The sequence below is a fragment of the Hyaena hyaena genome, unplaced genomic scaffold (genome assembly GCF_003009895.1).
Source record: "Hyaena hyaena isolate Hyena2069 unplaced genomic scaffold, ASM300989v1 scaffold_13, whole genome shotgun sequence".
Lineage (NCBI taxonomy): Eukaryota > Metazoa > Chordata > Mammalia > Carnivora > Hyaenidae > Hyaena > Hyaena hyaena.
Genome location: NW_024080645.1, coordinates 517,020 through 534,994, shown reverse-complemented (window position 1 = coordinate 534,994; position 17,975 = coordinate 517,020). Strand labels below are relative to the sequence as shown.

Genomic DNA, 17,975 nt, shown 5'->3' with positions numbered 1-17,975 from the left:
GTCATGAAGGATGATCACAACCCTGCCTTTACTTCTTCATCTGTAGAATGGGCACAAGAACACTAGCTTCCTGCCTAGGTGGCCCTGAGGATGAAATGCAGTGACCATGTGCCAAGGGTTTAGCTCTGCCTTATTGACAAGGGCTCAACAGTTGTTAGCTCTTAAACCGGGGTTCTTGGGATGTGCATGGATGCGATGGATGTAGAAGTTTTAGAACCAGCGTTCTTTGGTCGAGCCTGTCAGTTCTAACGGGTGGTCTCTAGGCAGTGTCGCCTGCAGGCTGGTGGAGCCCTGCTCCCAAGGTTCATGGTCCCCCCGAATTGATCTCAGGGAGATTACTCAGCCCCCTGCTTCTCCCTCAAAGGTGGCATTGAAGATTAGCTCACACGCAGTGGATTAATCCACCTAAAGTAGTGACGACTGTGCTTGGCACAATGTAAGCACAAAGTGCCGTTTGTTTTAAAATTTTTTTGAAAACCCACAAGGGTGACTGAAAGGGGATCTGTTTTGAGAGCAAACCAAGATCTAAAGGTGAGGGTCTCTTTTCCTGACTCCTTAGGGTCCTGAGACCCGCAGAGAGATTGGATTGGAATGAATATATTTAACGGAGCATTCTGGAAATGCAGAGGGTTCCGTCAGTAAGTATTTTCTGAGTAGGACATGAAAATAAAATTGTTCTGGAAAAGTTTTGTGTTTTTTGTCTTTTTCAAACTATCCATGCTGTGCAAAGAGAAGCACTAGAACATTCAGCACGGCATCCAACCTTGGTAGAGGAGGTCCCTGGAAAGATTGATGATGGAGGCTGGGTCAGGAAGCATGGGGCTCAATCCTCTTTGGGGGTCTGGGACCTGAGAGGGGGTGCCAGAGGGGATCAGAGTGTCAGAGTGGAAAGCCACGAGAAATCAGGGGTTCAAGTGTCAGGAGCGGAGGTCACAGGAGACGCTGGGGGGGACAGCAGAGTGGGAGGTGGTAGCTAGAAGGCTGGCGTTGGGGAGAGAATGTGAAGTTGGAGACCTTTAGATGTGATAGAAGGCGAATGTTGTCAAAGTGTGTGTGTGTGTGTGTGTGTGTGTGTGTGTGTGTGTTTGCCTGTACACGTGCAACGCATACACTTGACAGGATATTTAGGAATACATGACCCATCATAGCTCTAAAATTCTCATTCTTTGCTTGGCCAGGGAGTCCGGTTCCTTCACTGAGATTTTTACAACAGCAGAAACCAGAGCCCCCTCAGGACGCGGGGCACAAAGGGAGAAGTCATTGCCCCTGCGCCCTCAGCCCCTGTCTAGGCTGGTTTCCTTCTCCTAAGGAACTTGTGGAAACCGGCATGGGGTCCCAGGCTGCTGGTGCCCGGTCGGGGAGGGAGGGGAGTGTTTCTCCCCATGTCTGAGTGCCCAGCAGCTGAGTGCAGGGGTGCAGAGACAGGGCTCCTGGGCAGAGGGAGGGGTGGCGTGGCCTCCCCGCTCCCTTCTTACATCTGAGGCTGGGGCCGATGTTCTCGCCAACACGTCTCCGGCTGTCTCTTTGTCTGGATGCAAGCGGCTGCTTCTCTCCTCCCTTTGCTGGGCCCTGCTGGCTTTCCCCACAAGGCTCTTCTGGATGATTTTTGGGACCTGGGGAGGTGCTGTCTGGGACTGGGGGAACACTGCCCTCATGCCCACACCCGCCGCGTTCACGTCCAGATGGCACTGTGGCATATGTGAGTCCAGTCACCTCCCTGGCTGCTTGTGGGGTCAGAGGTGAGGACCATTCCTGGGCACTGCCGTCCTCCCCCAGTGCAAAATCCCACAGGTTAGAGGGGACCCACAAGGTCTCCCTGGTCCAAAGCTCACGTGCTTCCTGGATGGAAGAATGTTCCCAGGCTCCAGCAAGGGAGCTGAGCACGTAGGCTGATTGGGAGATTGCAGGGTTCACAGACATGGCCAAAACATTTGGCTGACATGAGAATATTCTCTAATAAATAGGGGCCTTATGAGAAATATGCAAATAAGTGTTAATTACAAATTGATCTGGCACCTCTCTTTCCTCGGGCTCTGAAGCCAAGGCCAGGGCCCCCTCTCCTCCGTCCTTTCCACAAATCAGGCATTTGGTTACCTGCAGTTTACAAGAGGGTAGTAGCATGAAGGGCAGGCTCAGGAATTTGGAGAAAGTTCCCTTGGTCTTCCCCAAATGGTGCAAAATGGACAGTAGACAAGCCATTTATTTTTTATTTATTTAAATTCCAGTTAGTTAACTTGTAGTGCAGTATTGGTGTCAGGAGTAGAAATCGATGATTTATCACTTAAATACAACACCCAGTGCTCACCAGAACAAGTGCCCTCCTTAATCCCCATCAGCCACCTAACCCATCCCCCACACACTGCCCTTCAAGCCTTCAGCTTGTTCTCTGTCAGTAAGAGTCTCTTGTAGGCTGTTTTTCTCTATTCTCTTCCCCTCCTTTCCATGTGCTCATCTGTTTTGTGTCCTAAATTCCACATATGACTGAAATCATACGGTATTTATCTTTCTCTGATTGACTTATTTCACTTAGCATAATACATTCTAGCTCCATCCATGTCATTCCAAACGGCAAGATTTCATTCTTTTTGATGGCTGAGTAATATCCACACCACAGTATCTGTATCCATTCATCAGCCAATGGACATTTGGGCTCTTCCCGTGGTTTAGCTATTGGTGATAACAGAGGCCATCTATTCATGGCAGATTTCCTGTAAATAGGACTTTCTCTAGAGTCCTTCACAGAAAGCATCACTTTCTCCACAGCTAGTTAGAGAAGAAGGCTTGCTGGTGCATGCTTCATGAGCCATAATTACAATGACCGTGAGGATTTAGCCAGTGAATGAATGAATGAATGAATGAATGAGTCGTTCTTGTTGTTCTTATTGTTCAGGGTGTGGTAGGCTTGGGGCAGGAGTAGATGTAATATAATGCGGTGATTCTCAGAGACTGGCAGCAGCAGCAGCAGCATCTGAAAACTTGGTAGAAATGCCAATTCTCAAGGCCCTCCCCAGACCTCCTGACTCAATCTCTGGGGTGAGGACCAATAATCTAGGTTGATTGAAAAAAATATTTTTTGGAAAAAAAAATTTAAGGTTTTTAACTCTTCATTTTGAAACCATTTTAAGATTTACCCCCAAAAGCGACAAAATAGCACAAAGAACTTCCTTATACCCATCACCCAGCTTCTCCAAGTGTTAGCATCTTACATAAACACAGTCCCATGTGCAAAAGCAGAATATTAACACTGACACTCCTATCGAATCTACAGACTTTATTTTTGTCCACTGGCGTCCACTGTCCTAGGCAGAATCATCCACTGCACTTAATGCTATGTCACCTTATTCTCTTTCAGTCTGGGATGGTTCCTCAGTCTGTCTTTGTCTTTCCTGAGCGGCACACTCTTAAAGAATACTTCCTTGTTATTTTGTGGACTTCCCCACAATTTGGGTTTGTCTGCTCTCATCTCACAGTCAAATACCAGTTCATGCATTTTTGACATAAACACCACAGAAAATGATGCTGTGCCCTTTCGGACATCGTATCAGGGGGCACGTCTGTATCTCTTACCACTGGTGACGTTAATTTGGTCAACATGGGTTCTCCACTGCAGAGTGATTTTTTAAAAAATTTTAATGTTTTTTAAATTTTATTTTTATATTTGAGAGACAGAGAGAGGGAGGGAGACACAGAATCCGAAGCAGGCTCCAGGCTCCCAAGCTGTCAGCACAGAACCCGATGTGGGGTTCTAACCCACGAACCATGAGATCATGGCCTGAGCCAAAGTCAGGAAGTCAGGAAGTCAGATGATTAACCGACTGAGCCACCCAGGCGCCCCGCAAAGTGATTTTTTTTCCATTTGTAACTAAATGAGTATAATATTTTGAAACTTTGTAAATGTCTTGTTTCTTATCGTGTGTTCACACATTAATTTTAGCATTCATTGATGATTCTTGCCTGAAATAGTTATTACAGTACTTATTTGTCAGTGGTAATTTTTCTATTTCCATCATTCCTTCTTTATTTATTGAGTGGAATTCTACTGTAAGGAAGAGCTTTCTCTTTCTCCCCATTCATTCAATTATTTATTTATTTTGGTATGGACTCATGGGTATTTATTTTGTCCTGTGACTTATGATTGTGTAGTTTGTTCAGGTTGCCAGAAAAGAGTATCACAGACTGGGTGGCTTGAACAACAGACATATGTTTTCTCCCAAGCCTGGAGGTTAGACATCTGCAGGGTGAGGCCTCTCTTCCTTGGCTTGCAGATGGGTGTCTTTTTTTTTCTTAAACTTTTGTTTAATGTTTATTTATTTTTGAGAGACAGAGACAGAGCACGAGCTGGAGAAGGGCAGAGAGAGAGAAGGAGACACAGAATCTGAAGCAGCTCCAGGCTCTGAGCTGTCCACACAGAGCCTGATGGGGGGCTCGAACCCACGAACTGTGAGATCATGACCTGAGTTGAAGTCAGACGCTTGACTGACTGAGCCACCCAGGCAGCCCCAGATGGATGTCTTCTTTCTGTGTCTGCACATGGTCTTCCCTCCATGTATGTCTGTGTCCTAATGTCTTCCTCTTACAAGGATGCCGGCCATACTGGATTCATGTCCATCCTAATGACTATCTTAACTTAATTGCCTCCTTAAAGACCCTGCCTCCCAGCACAGTCATCTTCTGAAGAACTGGAGGTTAGGACCCCACCGTTTGAATTCTGGGCGGATATAATTCAGCGCCTAACAATCCATGACTATATTTATATTATTGCTTCAATTGTCCCAAATTTGGTTATCAGAAGCTCCTTCACCTTGGCTCCTGTGTTCTTTCCCCATGCCCCCATCAATTTGGGGGCACTTTCTTACTCTCTAGTACTATAAGGTGTCTCAGGCACATCTTGTAGCATCTCCGGCCCAGGCCTGACATTATGCATTTCTTCAGGAAGCCCTCATTCCTTCGGTTGGAGAAAGGGAGTGATCATGCCCTAGATGATTCTATTCCCTGCTAGAATTTGAGGATCTCTGGTAGAGTGGTTAAACACTCAGACTTGGCTTTGAATTCAGCTCACTCTGTGCCCTCTTGGATGAGTGAGATGCAGTTACCTCCTTAATCTCTGTAAGCTCGTTTCTATTTCTGTTAAATGGGGAGAATGCTCTCCACCTCCTAGGATGGTTATAAGGATTGAGTGGTGTCTTATATAAAGCATTTAGCTCAGCCCCTGGCTCATCATCAATGTCTAATAATGACGAGCTTTCACTATCAGGTGAGCCATTTCTAGGGGCAAAGATCCAATGACACGTTTTCATCCAGGGGATGGGCAGGTTTATAGAGGGATTCCCAGGAACCCCTCAGGGACCTGGCAGAATAACCCCCACGTATCAGTGTGAGGAGTTCTGTCTTAGGGTCATGGCTACTGACCTTTTCGAGAAAGGTCTGGGGGAGCCCACCCCTGCAGCCTTTCTTGGCTCTGAGGTACCACGAACATCCTTAGCCTTCTGGGCACCTGAAGGATAGCAGATTGTGGATGAGACATTATGTCCAGTTTTAATTTTCCATCTCCTAGACCCCAGCTGGGCCGGGCCACCTCCCTCAGAGCTGGGAGCTTTATCATTCCTTCTTCACTTGGAAGACCACCTCCTCAAGGGGTTGTGTAGCATGGAGGAAGGGTGGTCATGTCAAGGATTTTAGTTTTCAGTTGCTAGGGTAATGGGAGAGTCCTGGCGAAGGGGGGAGGTCGTAGCTATTAGGAAGATAGAGTGCATCTTTTCCGGTTTTTATTACACTTGTTAATTATCTCTTTGTCTTTTTTGCAGAGAGCACGGATAACTTTGTCTCTAGTAAGTCTGCTTTCCTTTTTGCTTTGGAGCTGATGTATTCTGGTACTTTCAGTCATTGTCGAATCCACATAGTCCTGTTCCACGGCCCTCCCCAGACCCATGGCAGCGGCTGAGAGCATCTGAGTGAACTGTGAAGGGTAGCTGGAGAGTAGTAATACCTCTTGGGCAGCTTCAGGCACACACTTCTTGGGATCTGTGCCTCAGTTTCTCCCAGGGAGTTTTCTGAGATCTGAGCCTGTTGTGAGTCTCCCTGCCTGGATGGGAAGGAGGGGTGTGGGGGTCTCACATGCCCGTGGGAGACCCCTGTGGGTCAGCCCTGTTGTTCTTGTGGAGAGGACGGGGAACGTCTATACCTCTTCTCCTTACCTGCTCGAGGACCTGGACTCTGGCTGGGACTTATCTTGTGAGTGATTTATGAACTCTCATGATAACACTTGTGTGTCCTCACATGGAATTATCGAGGCTCAGGTTATAAGCGGTTTGGGGCTAGGACTAGACAATCCTAAAAGAATTTGGTGTTTTGCTCATGGCTGTGGGGAAACCTGTATTAGCTTTTCCTTCTCTCCCCTGTGGGAGAGCCAATGGTCATTGTCATTGCTGCCCCGTGTGTGGGCTGAGATACAGGACAGTCCTACTGAGGACACCCCTTATTGTTTGGCACAGATAAGAATGTCATCTGTGATTCCTTTATTTGTCCTTGGTCTGTGAGGACTTGTCATCTCACAAGATGTCCCTCCTGTGATATCTGAATTGGGGCCATTTCCTGGTCAGAAGGTGATTTGAGACAGAGGAAAAATTGACACTTGGCTTCCCATCCAGGCTTTGCTGGGAAAAGGTGGTGCTTCCTGGTCAGGTGGACTTGCATTGTACCCCAAGCTGTTATTGTGTCCTGACATCTGCGGTGGGGGGTGGGCAGCGGGTTGTTCCCGGAGCCGTGGGCCTCCTGGGTCTCGCCAAGGAGTAAAGGGAGAGAGGAGGGGCACGGGAGAGCCAGGGATGGGCGGAGAGCCCACCGCAGAGGGTAGCCAGACATCAGCACAAGCTGCCATCACCACCGAGCTGTGCCCAGTGCAGACCCTAGCCTGGATCCCAAACCAGTTTTTCTACACTTTTGTACCTAATAGTTCATGGCCCACGTTGCTCAGGTGACATTATTTGTTCTGGGGTGGGGAGGAGGGATGGCAGTGAGGCTATTTTATTCCTTGTGGAGTTTGCCCTTGAGCTTCTTAGCGCCAGCAGGCGGCCAGACGGGGACCTGGTTTCTAGAGACTCCCGCGAAGCCTGGGGAGGTCCTACAGTCAGGGTCTGGTGCTAAGGGACCAGCAAAACTCCAGAGGGGTCCCTGAGATTCGGGCGGGGACGGTGGCTGAGGCCCTCGTGGCCACTGAGAGCCAACCTCTTCCTTTTCTGTTTGGTTTTCAGTCTACGATGTGAGCCCCACGCCCATCACTGTGACCCATAAACCGGAGGAAGACACTTTTGGGGTGAGTCACTTCTTGATCAAGGGGAAGGTGTTCACTAACGGAGTTGTTTTCAGGGTTCGTTTTGGAAGCTGACGCCCTGGAATTTTACCTTGCTTGGAGCGCGCGCGCGCGCACACACACACACACACACACACACACACACACACTGTGATGAATGGCCTCCTTTCAGGTGTTTGAAACCTTCTTTGTTTGATGAGAATAAGTCATTGTTTGAGGAAGTCTTTGAGGATCGGCTCCAGGCCCTAGGGTTTGGAAGAGAACTAGAAAACCCCCACTCTCTTAGGAGCCTGGATGGGCCTAATTTGAAGGGCAGGCTAAGCACACAAGTCTCTTAGAAAAGTCAGAGTCGCTCAGAACATACCCTCGGGTGGGGTTTTCAAGCCCCCCACCTCCCCTGCTCGACTCTCAGAGCCAGAGATATCCCTGGGGAAGAGAGTAAAGAGGCTTTTTGAGAGTCCAGATCTCCTAGAACATTCTGGATAAGAATATTCTGTAAAGAATGTCAGTGTGAAGGTGTATAGGTTTTTTTTTTTTTTTTGGCTAATTTAAATAACAACCAGGGGCACCTGGGTGGCTCAGTCAGTTAAGTGTCCGACTCTGGATTTCAGCTCAGGGTGTGATTTTTACAGTTCATGAGTTCAAGCCCCACCTTGGATTCCAAGCGGACATTACATAGCCTGCTTGGGATTCTCTCTACTCTCTCTGCACCTCCCCTGCTTGTGCTCTCTTTCTCTCTCTCTCGAAATAAATAAACTTAAAAAAACAACAGGAAACAATAGACAAAGCCCTCTGAAATCCGCCCTGGAATTGCTGACACTGGCTCCCAGATGAGAGGCTGAATCGTGGAATGTTCCCTCATCCAGTTGGGGAATTAATTTCCTTTGAACGCTCTGAACATCTCATGAATTACTGCTTCTGAAGACTTTACTGAGTCTTCGCAAAGTCCTGAATGGGCCGCAGCTGTGCCTGCATCGGGGCCGCTTTCCTTCGGGCGTGAGTGGGTTTCCTGTGACTGTTCTCAGCTGTCTGCTCTTGGCCCCTCCAGGTATCCATAGCTGTCGGACTGGCTGCTTTCGCCTGCGTCCTGTTGGTGGTTCTCTTTATCATGATCAACAAGTACGGCCGCCGGTCCAAATTTGGAATGAAGGGTAAGGTGGGATTTTCATTTGCGAGGGCCTCGCGGTGGGGGGGGGGGGTGGTCCTTTGATCAAAAGATGCTGCTTTAAGTCCCCCTCTGCTCTCCAAGAGGGCCTCTCTGGTCGTGTGTTTGAGTGGTCCTGGCGAGACTCCTGTCTACACCTTATCATTGGTACTGATGGATTGGAAGCGTGTTGGTGTGTGCGGAGGCCAGACTGTGGGCTTCCTGGTTTCGCCAACTGCTGACAGCGTCGTGTAGCTGGCCTGCTGTGTGAGGGGGTGTGTGAAGGCAGTTGGTGAGAAGAAGGACTCCCTGTTGAAGGAACCTCAGTTTCTCTCTCATCTGCACCGAGCCTTGGGTTTGGGACGAGAAGGTATCAGCACAGCGAGCTGGGGGGCGGTGGACCCTGGCTTTGGGAAGTGGCCTGTGCCGTGGCATTTCCGCACGTCACTCTACATGGCGTCCTGGAAGCGATGCCAAGATCAACACGATTGCTGAATCTGCTGGCCAGCTTCCATGGTGCCGGGGACTCGGCCCGCTAGGGTGGGGTGGACAGTGCCCTGAGGCTTTCCACCAAGGCTCGGGGTAGGGGGGTGGCACAAAAGGGGTTAATACAGCGAATTCGCATCTATCTGCCCGGTCCCTGGGACGAGCTGACCACTTGGCTCCCTGGAGGCTGGGTACCAGTCCTCAGGCAGAAACTTGAATTTCAAGACCTACTCTCCTCTGGGGTTTCCATTTATGGCTGGTGTCAGATGAGCGGTGGGTCGGGAAGGATGATGGAAAGATCTGACAAGCTGTGAGGTTGCCGCGCGAGGATCCAGGTTGGGGTTTTCGGGGGAGAGTATGGCATCCAGAAAGATGAATTTCAGCAGTTTCTGCACATGAACTGGTCTCTGTACTGAGGGTCCTGACGCCGGGACTCCGAGACTGAAGGGGAGAGGGCACAAGAATGATCTCTACAGAGACGGTGGTCCCCTGAACTCATGCACGTGTTTGAACGTATGTGGCTGTGGGGCCGCGGGGTGGTTGGGAATGGAATTCGTCCTGCTTTTCTGTTACGTTCTCCAAATATCCTGTGACTGCCCCAAAAGTTGAGAATGTGGACGCTCAGCAAAAGACACCTGTAGAGAAATAGAAAGATGGAAAACAGAAGGGCAGACTATGGGCTTCTTAGACGCTCCCTGCCTCTGTACACTCTTTCCGTTCCTGATTGAGCTGAACCAAATCACAGCGAGGCAAGCCAGGTTTCACTGAATCCTATGAAATACCTTGACCAAGGGATACATGCGCAGGCCAATTATAAAAGGGGAGGATAGAAGTTTGGCCCGAAGCCCCCTGATCAGACCACTGTGAGGCACCTTGGTTGGAGATGTTTCATCTGAAGGGGCTTCCCTGTGCCGGACAGGGCTCTGCAGAGGTGGAGGAAGAAAACCACCATGGGAGCCCCAAGCCTTCGATCCCGGCACGGACTGTGGCTTGTGCAAACTTTTCCGGTTGTGGGAGGAACCTTCTTCCTAGCTGTTTCTTCTCCCACCTGAGAAAACCTCAGGGCCTTGAGCAAAGGGAAGAACGGGTCATTTTTGCTCCTCGCTGAGGAGGCGCGCCACCAGCTGAGACCCTGTGACATGCTTGGCAGCACTGAGAGAGCAGGTTTTTCCTATTAATTGTCATCCGGTTGCTGGAACGGTGTGTGTCCCCATGTCGGATGGATTAGGCAGCATCGAGGGCGGTGCCTTCCCCTCAGCTGTCCGTGGAGCCTCTCTCAGCCCCCGCTCCCCGGCCGCCGGGCTGAGCTGCCTCCTTGGATGGCCCAGGAGGACATGTCCCCATAGGTGGGAGTGACACATCCCCTACTCCAGCGCCAGGCAGCCTGAGGAAGGCCAGGTGTGGAGGTGTGTCCCGCGCTGACCTTGTGGAGGATTCAGCCTGCATGTCTCTGTGCTTATTACTCCTGATTACTTGGGTTTGTGCCTCATTTTAGGAGGAGTAAGTAAATGCCCCAGGCTGCATACACCCTGATCTTTTGTTGCGTGTAGGCATCCCGGTCCAGGAAAGAGAGTGAAGGTGTGGGGACCAGGAGCCCCCCGCTCAGACTCGGGTGAACCTCCGCCTCTTGATGTCCACCCCATCCTCAGCTTTGAATGTTCAAGTCTGGGTTAGACCCTGCGATGCCACTCAGTTGCTCTTTGTTTTCTGCAAAGTTACTTAACCCCTCGCAGAGAGCCTCTTGCCTGATTGGGTTGCTGTGAGTATTGAGATTTATGTATAATTGGCACATGAAAGGGGCTCCGTGGTTATAATTTCCCTCCTTTTCTTTATGTACAAGCCTTTTCTGGCTCCTTTTATTGCCCTTCTACGAAGGGCTGTCCTCCTCAGTCATGCCCTCCTTTGTCGCACACGGTATTTAGTAAGGATGCTTCTATTCTGTACTAATTCCAGTGCCTTCTGTCTGTCCTGCTGGACCAGAAACCACAGATCACTCAGCCCGGGATGCCTGAAACTTGGCGCAGTGTCTGACAAATGCTCTTTGAACTCGAAATGGATGACTGTCTTTTTAATCATAAAAGAAACACAGTGTGTTTGTAACTCTGTAACGGGCTACTAAGGGCGACTTTGGCGGTTGGAGGGGTCAGGGCAATGGGAGATGGAGTGGGGATGATGGGGGGACTCAGAAATCACAGCAGCATCCACACCCACAGGCCTGGAACGCATCGGTTGGATGAGGAGAGACTGTTAACAGGAACCTTTCTTCCTCCTGGAAATAAAAAATACAAAAATGCAAAGGTTGGTGTAACAAATACTCCTGTTCCCACCACTCAGAACAAGTAACTCTTACGGTTTGGTTTTTCTGTCTGCATCTAATGTGTTATTCCTAGAACAGAGAGAGGAGACATTGCTAGTCAATGAAATCTGCTTTAGCTGTCACCCCAGGTCCCGTCCCCAGGCCCATCGGAGTGTCCCCGCGGACAGCCACCAGCCTGGGCTTCATGTGTCTCCATCAGTCCTCTGTGTTTGTCTCTCTGTGTCTCCATCTCTCTTTCTCTGCTGTCTCTGTGCAAGTGTCCTCCCGCCCTTGACCCTCTCTCTCCCCCCCCCCCCCAGCTCACACCCCGCAGGATGCCTCTACCCCATGGTGATGCGAGTGGCCAGGCTGGCAGCCAGTTCATTCTTATGCTTCTGTGTATATATACACATATACGTATATATTTTGTTTTGTTTGTTCTTTCACAGATCGCAAATTGCACTCCTAGACATCTAGAAATCAAAAGTCCATGTATTTCTTATATAGATCCTATTAATGAACTTCATTTGGACGAGAGAACTTGTGCCATAACAGTCTTAACCAGCATGGTTAATGACTGCAACACACCCAAGAGTGGTCACGTACAGAATGTGATACAAACCGATACGTACTTTATAGGAGAAAGTATACATATATATGCATGGGCGGGTTTATGTGTGCTTATAAATGTGTACATTTACAGAACATATTATTGTGTGTGTGTGTGTTTAAAGTTTATTTGTCTATTTTGTTAGCGTGCGCACATTTGGGGAGGAGAGAAGGAGAATCCCAACAGGTTCCTGTGCTCTCACACTGGGCTCGAGCTCACAAACCGTGAGATCATGACTTGAGCCCAACTCAAGAGTCAGACGTTTAACCAACTGAGCCACCCAGAGGTGCCCCAGACACCTCTTTACTTTGATCACCTGCTGTCTTCTTGATCAGCATTGGCTTGAAGAGGGATCACATTAGTACAGGAGGGCATCTCTTAGAATCAGGAAGGTTTTGAAATGATTCTGAGCTAGGGCAGTGGGGGTTCCTTTGGGCTGTTGCTGAAGCCCAGTGTGACCTTAGAGCGGGGGCGGGGGAGGGGGGTGATCCTTGAAGTGTTTGGTGTGGTTTGCTGTGGGAACTGGCTTTCAGAATGGAAGACAGCGCCCCCAGCAGGAGCAGGGAGCCTCCAGGTCTGGGGTTTAACTCTTGGATTGCTGGATCCTGGGATGGTTGGGAAAGGCAGGGCAGGGGCCATTTACTGGGAGGTAAATACATACAAACATTTCAGTATTTTAACAACTAATTCTTTTGTGCCAGGGCATTCTGGGGCTGGGAGTGACGTGGTTCAGAGTTGACACCAAGCCCCCTTTCACAAAATATTCTTAAACTGGACATGAGGAGACCATGGCCATGATTTAGCAGTGCTTAGTGGCATCTGCATTTAAGATGCAGGAGCTATGGCTCAGAAAAGGGGACGTCGTACTCTGGATTCAGGGTGTGGTTAGGCCAAGTTGGGTTTAGAACTCTCGGCTCATGGCCCCAACCACTTTTCATGGCCAGGGAATGAGGTAACTCCTTGGTCTTGGCCAGCCCCTCATGAACATCCACAGTGTACCTGCCTGTCTTCATTTCACATGGTTGTTTCAAAAATGACCAGCTAAATGATGCAAGTGTGTCTTTAAATAGTAAGACAGGTCCTGTACTTTTCATATAAGGTACTGTAGTTATTTAATAGAGAAAGAAGCAGGTGTGTGGGTTTTTGTAGCCACTATTTTGCCTCTTACCTCATGACTACTATCCAAGTTTCCTTACACGCTTCTAGACCAGGGATGCCATGGTGGTGTACTTCGTATTGTTTGGCTTCTTCTTAACTCCCTCCAAAGAGACAGAATACTGGTTTCTTAGAGCTGAAACAAACCTTAGACTTATTAGGCGAATGCCCCCTTGTGCAGGAAAGGAGATAGGTCAGAGAAGTGCACTAACACGCCAGAGCGCACAGCTAGCTGAGGACCGCGCTGGCCCTATTTGCCACATACATGATGTGTGCAGAGAGCACGAGGGGGTGTGGGAGACTAACTGGGACATCAGCTCACTTCTCCCAGCGCTTTGTCTTTGAATGCTATCCTGCTTGAATCGGGTTTTCAGCAGTGTGTCTTGTTAATCTCCTTCTCTCAAGCTGGGGCACACCTGGCCTGGGGGAAGGATGGAGGCTTGTGTTGGATGGTCTTATCCCTCTGGTTAACCTGCTGGTGAAGGGGGACAGTTGGACTTGGAACGGAATCATTTCTGAGCTGTTTCCTAGGCTCGGAGTGTTGAGTTCTGCTTCCCTGGCTAAGGGGACGTCTTGTGTTTCTGTCTGGACATGTTGGAGACCTCACAACAGGGCAGTGGAAGCCGGAAGGCCAGGGAGGAAGGTAGTCTAGCGCTGTTGCTGGGGCGTTTGGTAATATCTCGAGTACCTCATCAGCCTGTGCTTGCCGTTCATCCTAATGGTTAGACAAGGCCTGGTGCCTGTGGATGGGCACTCCAGGACTGTTCCATTGTGAATTAGCGTCCTTTAATAGCTACTTAAAGTAAAGTGGTTGCCTATTTGATTATGATTGGGGGTTATTAACATTTTTTTCCATAAACAGATGGTAACTGTCCTCTGAGCGAATTGTAGAATCCTGCCAGAGTCTTGATTTGGAGTGGCTGGCTTCTGCCAAGTCATTATCGGGGGGCTGGGGCTTGTATTGAATGGTCTTGTTATCCCTCTGGTTAACCTGTTGGTAGAGGGGGATGATTGGACTTGGAAAGGAATCATTTTTGAGCTGTTCCTTAGCCCCTGAGCTTTGCACCAAGAAGGACTTCTTCTAGCTAGGGGGAGGCGGGGCTGCGAGGGATCTTGGACTCCCCAGGTTTGATGTTCTAACTGGCTTCGTTTCCTCCTCAGCTGGGATAGAGGGTCTGTGTGTTCCCTGCTGTGAGCACACTGCCAGGGAATTGACTTCAGGGGAGTGGTATGTAGGTAGCAGGCTTCTGAGACGGTTGGAAGGCAGTTTGGACCGTAGGGGAGCATAGTGTTGGTGCCACTGGATGGATGCCTTCTTTTGCCCTGAGAAATGCACTTATTCTGCCTCTCCGTAACTGAATCAGAAGCCAGGAGTGGTGCGAGGCAGAAGTGAAACCGGGCAAAGGACTAGGGTTTCCTGACTTTCTCAGATACATTCATCCTTTCTTCTCGCTTGTTCTTTTTTTTTCTTGACTTCTTTTACTGGTTCCTCCTCTGAACCAGTATCCAAAGGATATCCAAAGGTATCCAAAGGAAGAAGGAACCTTGGACCCTGTAATGGTCCTGAACGAGGAATTCCTGGCTCGGGATTGCTGGTGGACAGTGGTTCTTTGAACTTAATTTTGAGAGTACTTTTTGGATTCATTTCCTATATTGTTATTCTAGTTCCTTCTACTCTCCTAACAAATGTTTCCTACCCTTTCTCTCCTTCTGGGCTCCTCGACAGGCCCTCCTACCCCCAAGAACACTCCCAGAATTTGCTTGAGTTCTTGTTAAATAGGTGAGGTATGTGGCCAATCTGCAGCAGGACGTAAAGTAATTGAAGCCAGGAGCCTTCAGCTTCTCTTCCTGTGCTTGGACTTCACTGTGCATTCCTGGCTGCAGATGAAGTCTCACCCCACTTGGTGACTGAATTATCGGGTGTGGTGCCCAGAGCTTTGAGAAGAAGGCTGGAAGGCAATGTGCATTTTTCTAGCATGCCTCTGCCGCCCCATCTTTGTGAGGATTTTGCAGGTTCTAGAAGCCCCTGTCCTGTTGCCATTGGTCATCTTTGGACTGGGGACTGCTCCGTGCCTCTGGCAGGGCCTCAGGGAGCCGGCTGCTCGCCAGTGCCAAGTCCTGTATTTGAAAAAGGAACTCCCTGGAAATAGAGTCTGCTACAAAATGTTTTTCCTCTGTTGTTACCTGCTATCTGGCTGTTCTTGGCAGCCCCGCATCCTGTTCAGGAGGGCCAAGCATGGCCAACATGTTTGGCTCCATAGCCAGAGTGATTGCCTCTCTGACTCCTTTGACTTTTGGCAGCAAAATACAGTTCTTACTCATCCGTGTTGTTCAAAGTGGTTCCCACAGGGTTAACATCGTTCGACATCTCAGTCTAGAAGTTCTTGGCCTTTTGTCCCATAGGACACATGTGACGGTTGACAGTCACATGCCTTACACATTCCTGTAGGTGTAAACAGGCTTTTGAACGAGTGCTGGCCCTCACAGAAGTTTCACACCTAAGAAAAATATATCAGGATATGAGTTTGCAAAAGGGATTTTTAAAAACTGGGAATAAAATCAAATTGATACTAATTCTGAGTTTTGAAAAATTCACCGGTTTTCAGTATTTTATTATTTCTCTAAAGCTCTGGCCATGCACTTTCTCCCCGATTCAGACGTCCTACTGTATCAAGAGACCGGAGCGGAAACCCACACGGGTGGAGGTGGCCAAGCTGGACTTTCTCACATGTCTTTTGCCCAACACTGTTTCGCCCCCGTCAAGGTCAGGTTGTAGACACTATTGCAGCAGAAGCCTCCACTTTCTCGTGGCACATTCTTTCCACGTCTGCGTCTTCTCCTGTGCGTCCTGAGGATGCCCAGAGGATGAGTGGCCGTGGACTGTGGCTAGCGCGAAGCCTCCATGTGGCCGCCGCACCCGAGCCCTGTGTTTGTGCAGCCTGTTCTCCCGTGAACCGCAGAAGGCTTTGGGGAGTCTGGAGCCTGGCCCTCCAGACCGCAGGCCGCAAAGCAAAGAGATCAAAACAACTGTCGATCGAGAGATGCGCTTTTGGACGAGGGGAGAAAAACCACATGCTGAAAGCAATAACCGACCAGCCCAGCGCTGTGGATCCCTGGCCACAGCTCCTCCTCACGGCCTTGCCCTGCCCTTGGTGCTGCTCGCCCATCGTTGGGGGTGAGGCTCAGGGGTGATGAAGCGGTGTGCTGAAGGAGGAGGAGTGGAGCCCTCCCCTCTGCTGTGGCGTGGAGACCAGGAGAGTCTGTCACCGCTCTGGCCCCAAGCTTGGAGCAGAAAGGAAGGGGAACCTCAGGTCGGCCTGCTCTCTTCCTGGTCCTTTCACACAGAAGGTTGCGAACACTCTTCTCCCTCCCGCAACCCTCTTAGTGCACTTAGAGAGTGATCCACCCCATCACTGTGGTACAAGCCCCTGTATTCTCTTCTCTTGTGTTAATGGCGCGTCCGCAAGCCAGAGAGGGATTTCCTGGCACGCCCACACCAGCTTCCCTAGCTTCCCCCTCAATGGGATTGGCTCCCTAATTGGTGGGACCCAGTGCAAGATGCTCAAAAGGCGTTAGAATTTCAAGACTGCGATGGAAAGGCTTCCTGCCCCGTGCCTGGGGCTCTCCAGAGCATGGATCTGGGGTGCATGAAGTCCAGCTCTGCTCCCTGAATACAGGCCCCAGCGACTTCACCTTTCCCTGAATGGTGTTGAAGGAAACCCATTTCTATGCTTTCCTTTTCCAGAGAGGCTGGGGTTTGGGGTAAAAGACAAGAATATTAGTTGATTATTCACTCTTTTTTTTTTTTTTTTAACGTTTATTTATTTATTTTGAGAGAGAGAGAGAGAGATTGAGAGGGGAGAAGGGACAGAGAAAGAAGGAGAGGGAGAGAATCCCAAGCAGACTCTGCACTGTCAGCGCTGAACCCGACACAGGGCTCAACCCCACGAACCTCAAGATCACGACCTGAGCCAAAATCCAGAGTTGGACGCTAAACCCACTGAGCCACCAGGTGCCCCCTTTTCACTTCTAATCATAGCAGAGAGAGAGCATGGTAGGTGTTGAATGTACATTGAGTGCTTACTGTGTGCCAGGTGCCTATTGTATCTTAATAGTCTTCATAAGTAGCTATTCTTCCCGTTCTAAAGATGAGAAATCTGCTCAGACTGCTGGGCTTACCCAACTTCATGTGGCCGGGAGGTGGAAAAACCAGGTTTTAAATGAGGTCACTTCAATCTGTGGTTCTTAATCTTAGCTGGACATTCCAATCGATGAGTGAGATCACATAAATCCCTCAGCCCAGGCTGCACCCGAGACCCATTAAATCAGAACTGGGAGGTGAATACTAGGCCCAGGCACACTTTTTTGATTCATCCGTGCAGTCGAGGTAGAAAACCAGTGGTGTCCACATCCAAGATGCAGTCGTGTATGTTCTGCTCGCTGCTGGGTCTGTGTGCTGTCTGCAGACCAGCTGGTCTGATCGCTTGGAAGCTTGTTAAACATGCGGACACCTGGGATTTGCCCCACGCCTGCTGGGTTACAACCTGGAGTGGAGCGGGGAACAGGCAGTGTCTCCAGGCATTGTGATGCTCCCTGAGTTTAGGAACCATTGCCGAGAAACAACGGAGGATGATATGGCCAGTGGCCAGTACCTCTCAGACTCTAGTGTGCAGTCGAACCTTAGTGGGTGCTGGGGAATCCTCTGAAAATGCAGATTCTTTTTTCTAATGTTTATTTATTTTGAGAGAGAGAGAGAGAGAGCGAGAGCGTGCATGTGAGGCAATGGGAAAGGAAGAGAGAGGGAGAGAGAGAATTCCAAGCAGGCTCCACACTGTTAGCACGGAGCCCAATGTGGGACCTGAACTCGTGAACCGTGAGATCATGACCTGAACTGAAATCAAGAATCAGATGTTTAACCAACTGAGCCCCCCGAGTGCCCTGAAAATTCAGGTTCTGATTAAACAGGCCTGGAGAA

The 17,975-nt window shown here is 49.5% G+C and overlaps 1 protein-coding gene across 3 annotated transcripts in view; it reads left to right on the top strand.

Annotated features, from left to right (window-relative positions):
- Window positions 1-17,975, top strand: part of NTRK3 (neurotrophic receptor tyrosine kinase 3) — a 292,308-nt gene that overhangs the window by 140,563 nt on the left and 133,770 nt on the right. For all 3 annotated transcript variants that reach the window (XM_039217016.1, XM_039217007.1, XM_039217000.1), the window contains exons 9-11: window positions 5,805-5,828; window positions 7,251-7,312; window positions 8,358-8,460. In XM_039217016.1, coding sequence (XP_039072947.1) covers window positions 5,805-5,828; window positions 7,251-7,312; window positions 8,358-8,460 — 189 coding nt within the window. The remainder of the gene's footprint in view (window positions 1-5,804; window positions 5,829-7,250; window positions 7,313-8,357; window positions 8,461-17,975) is intronic.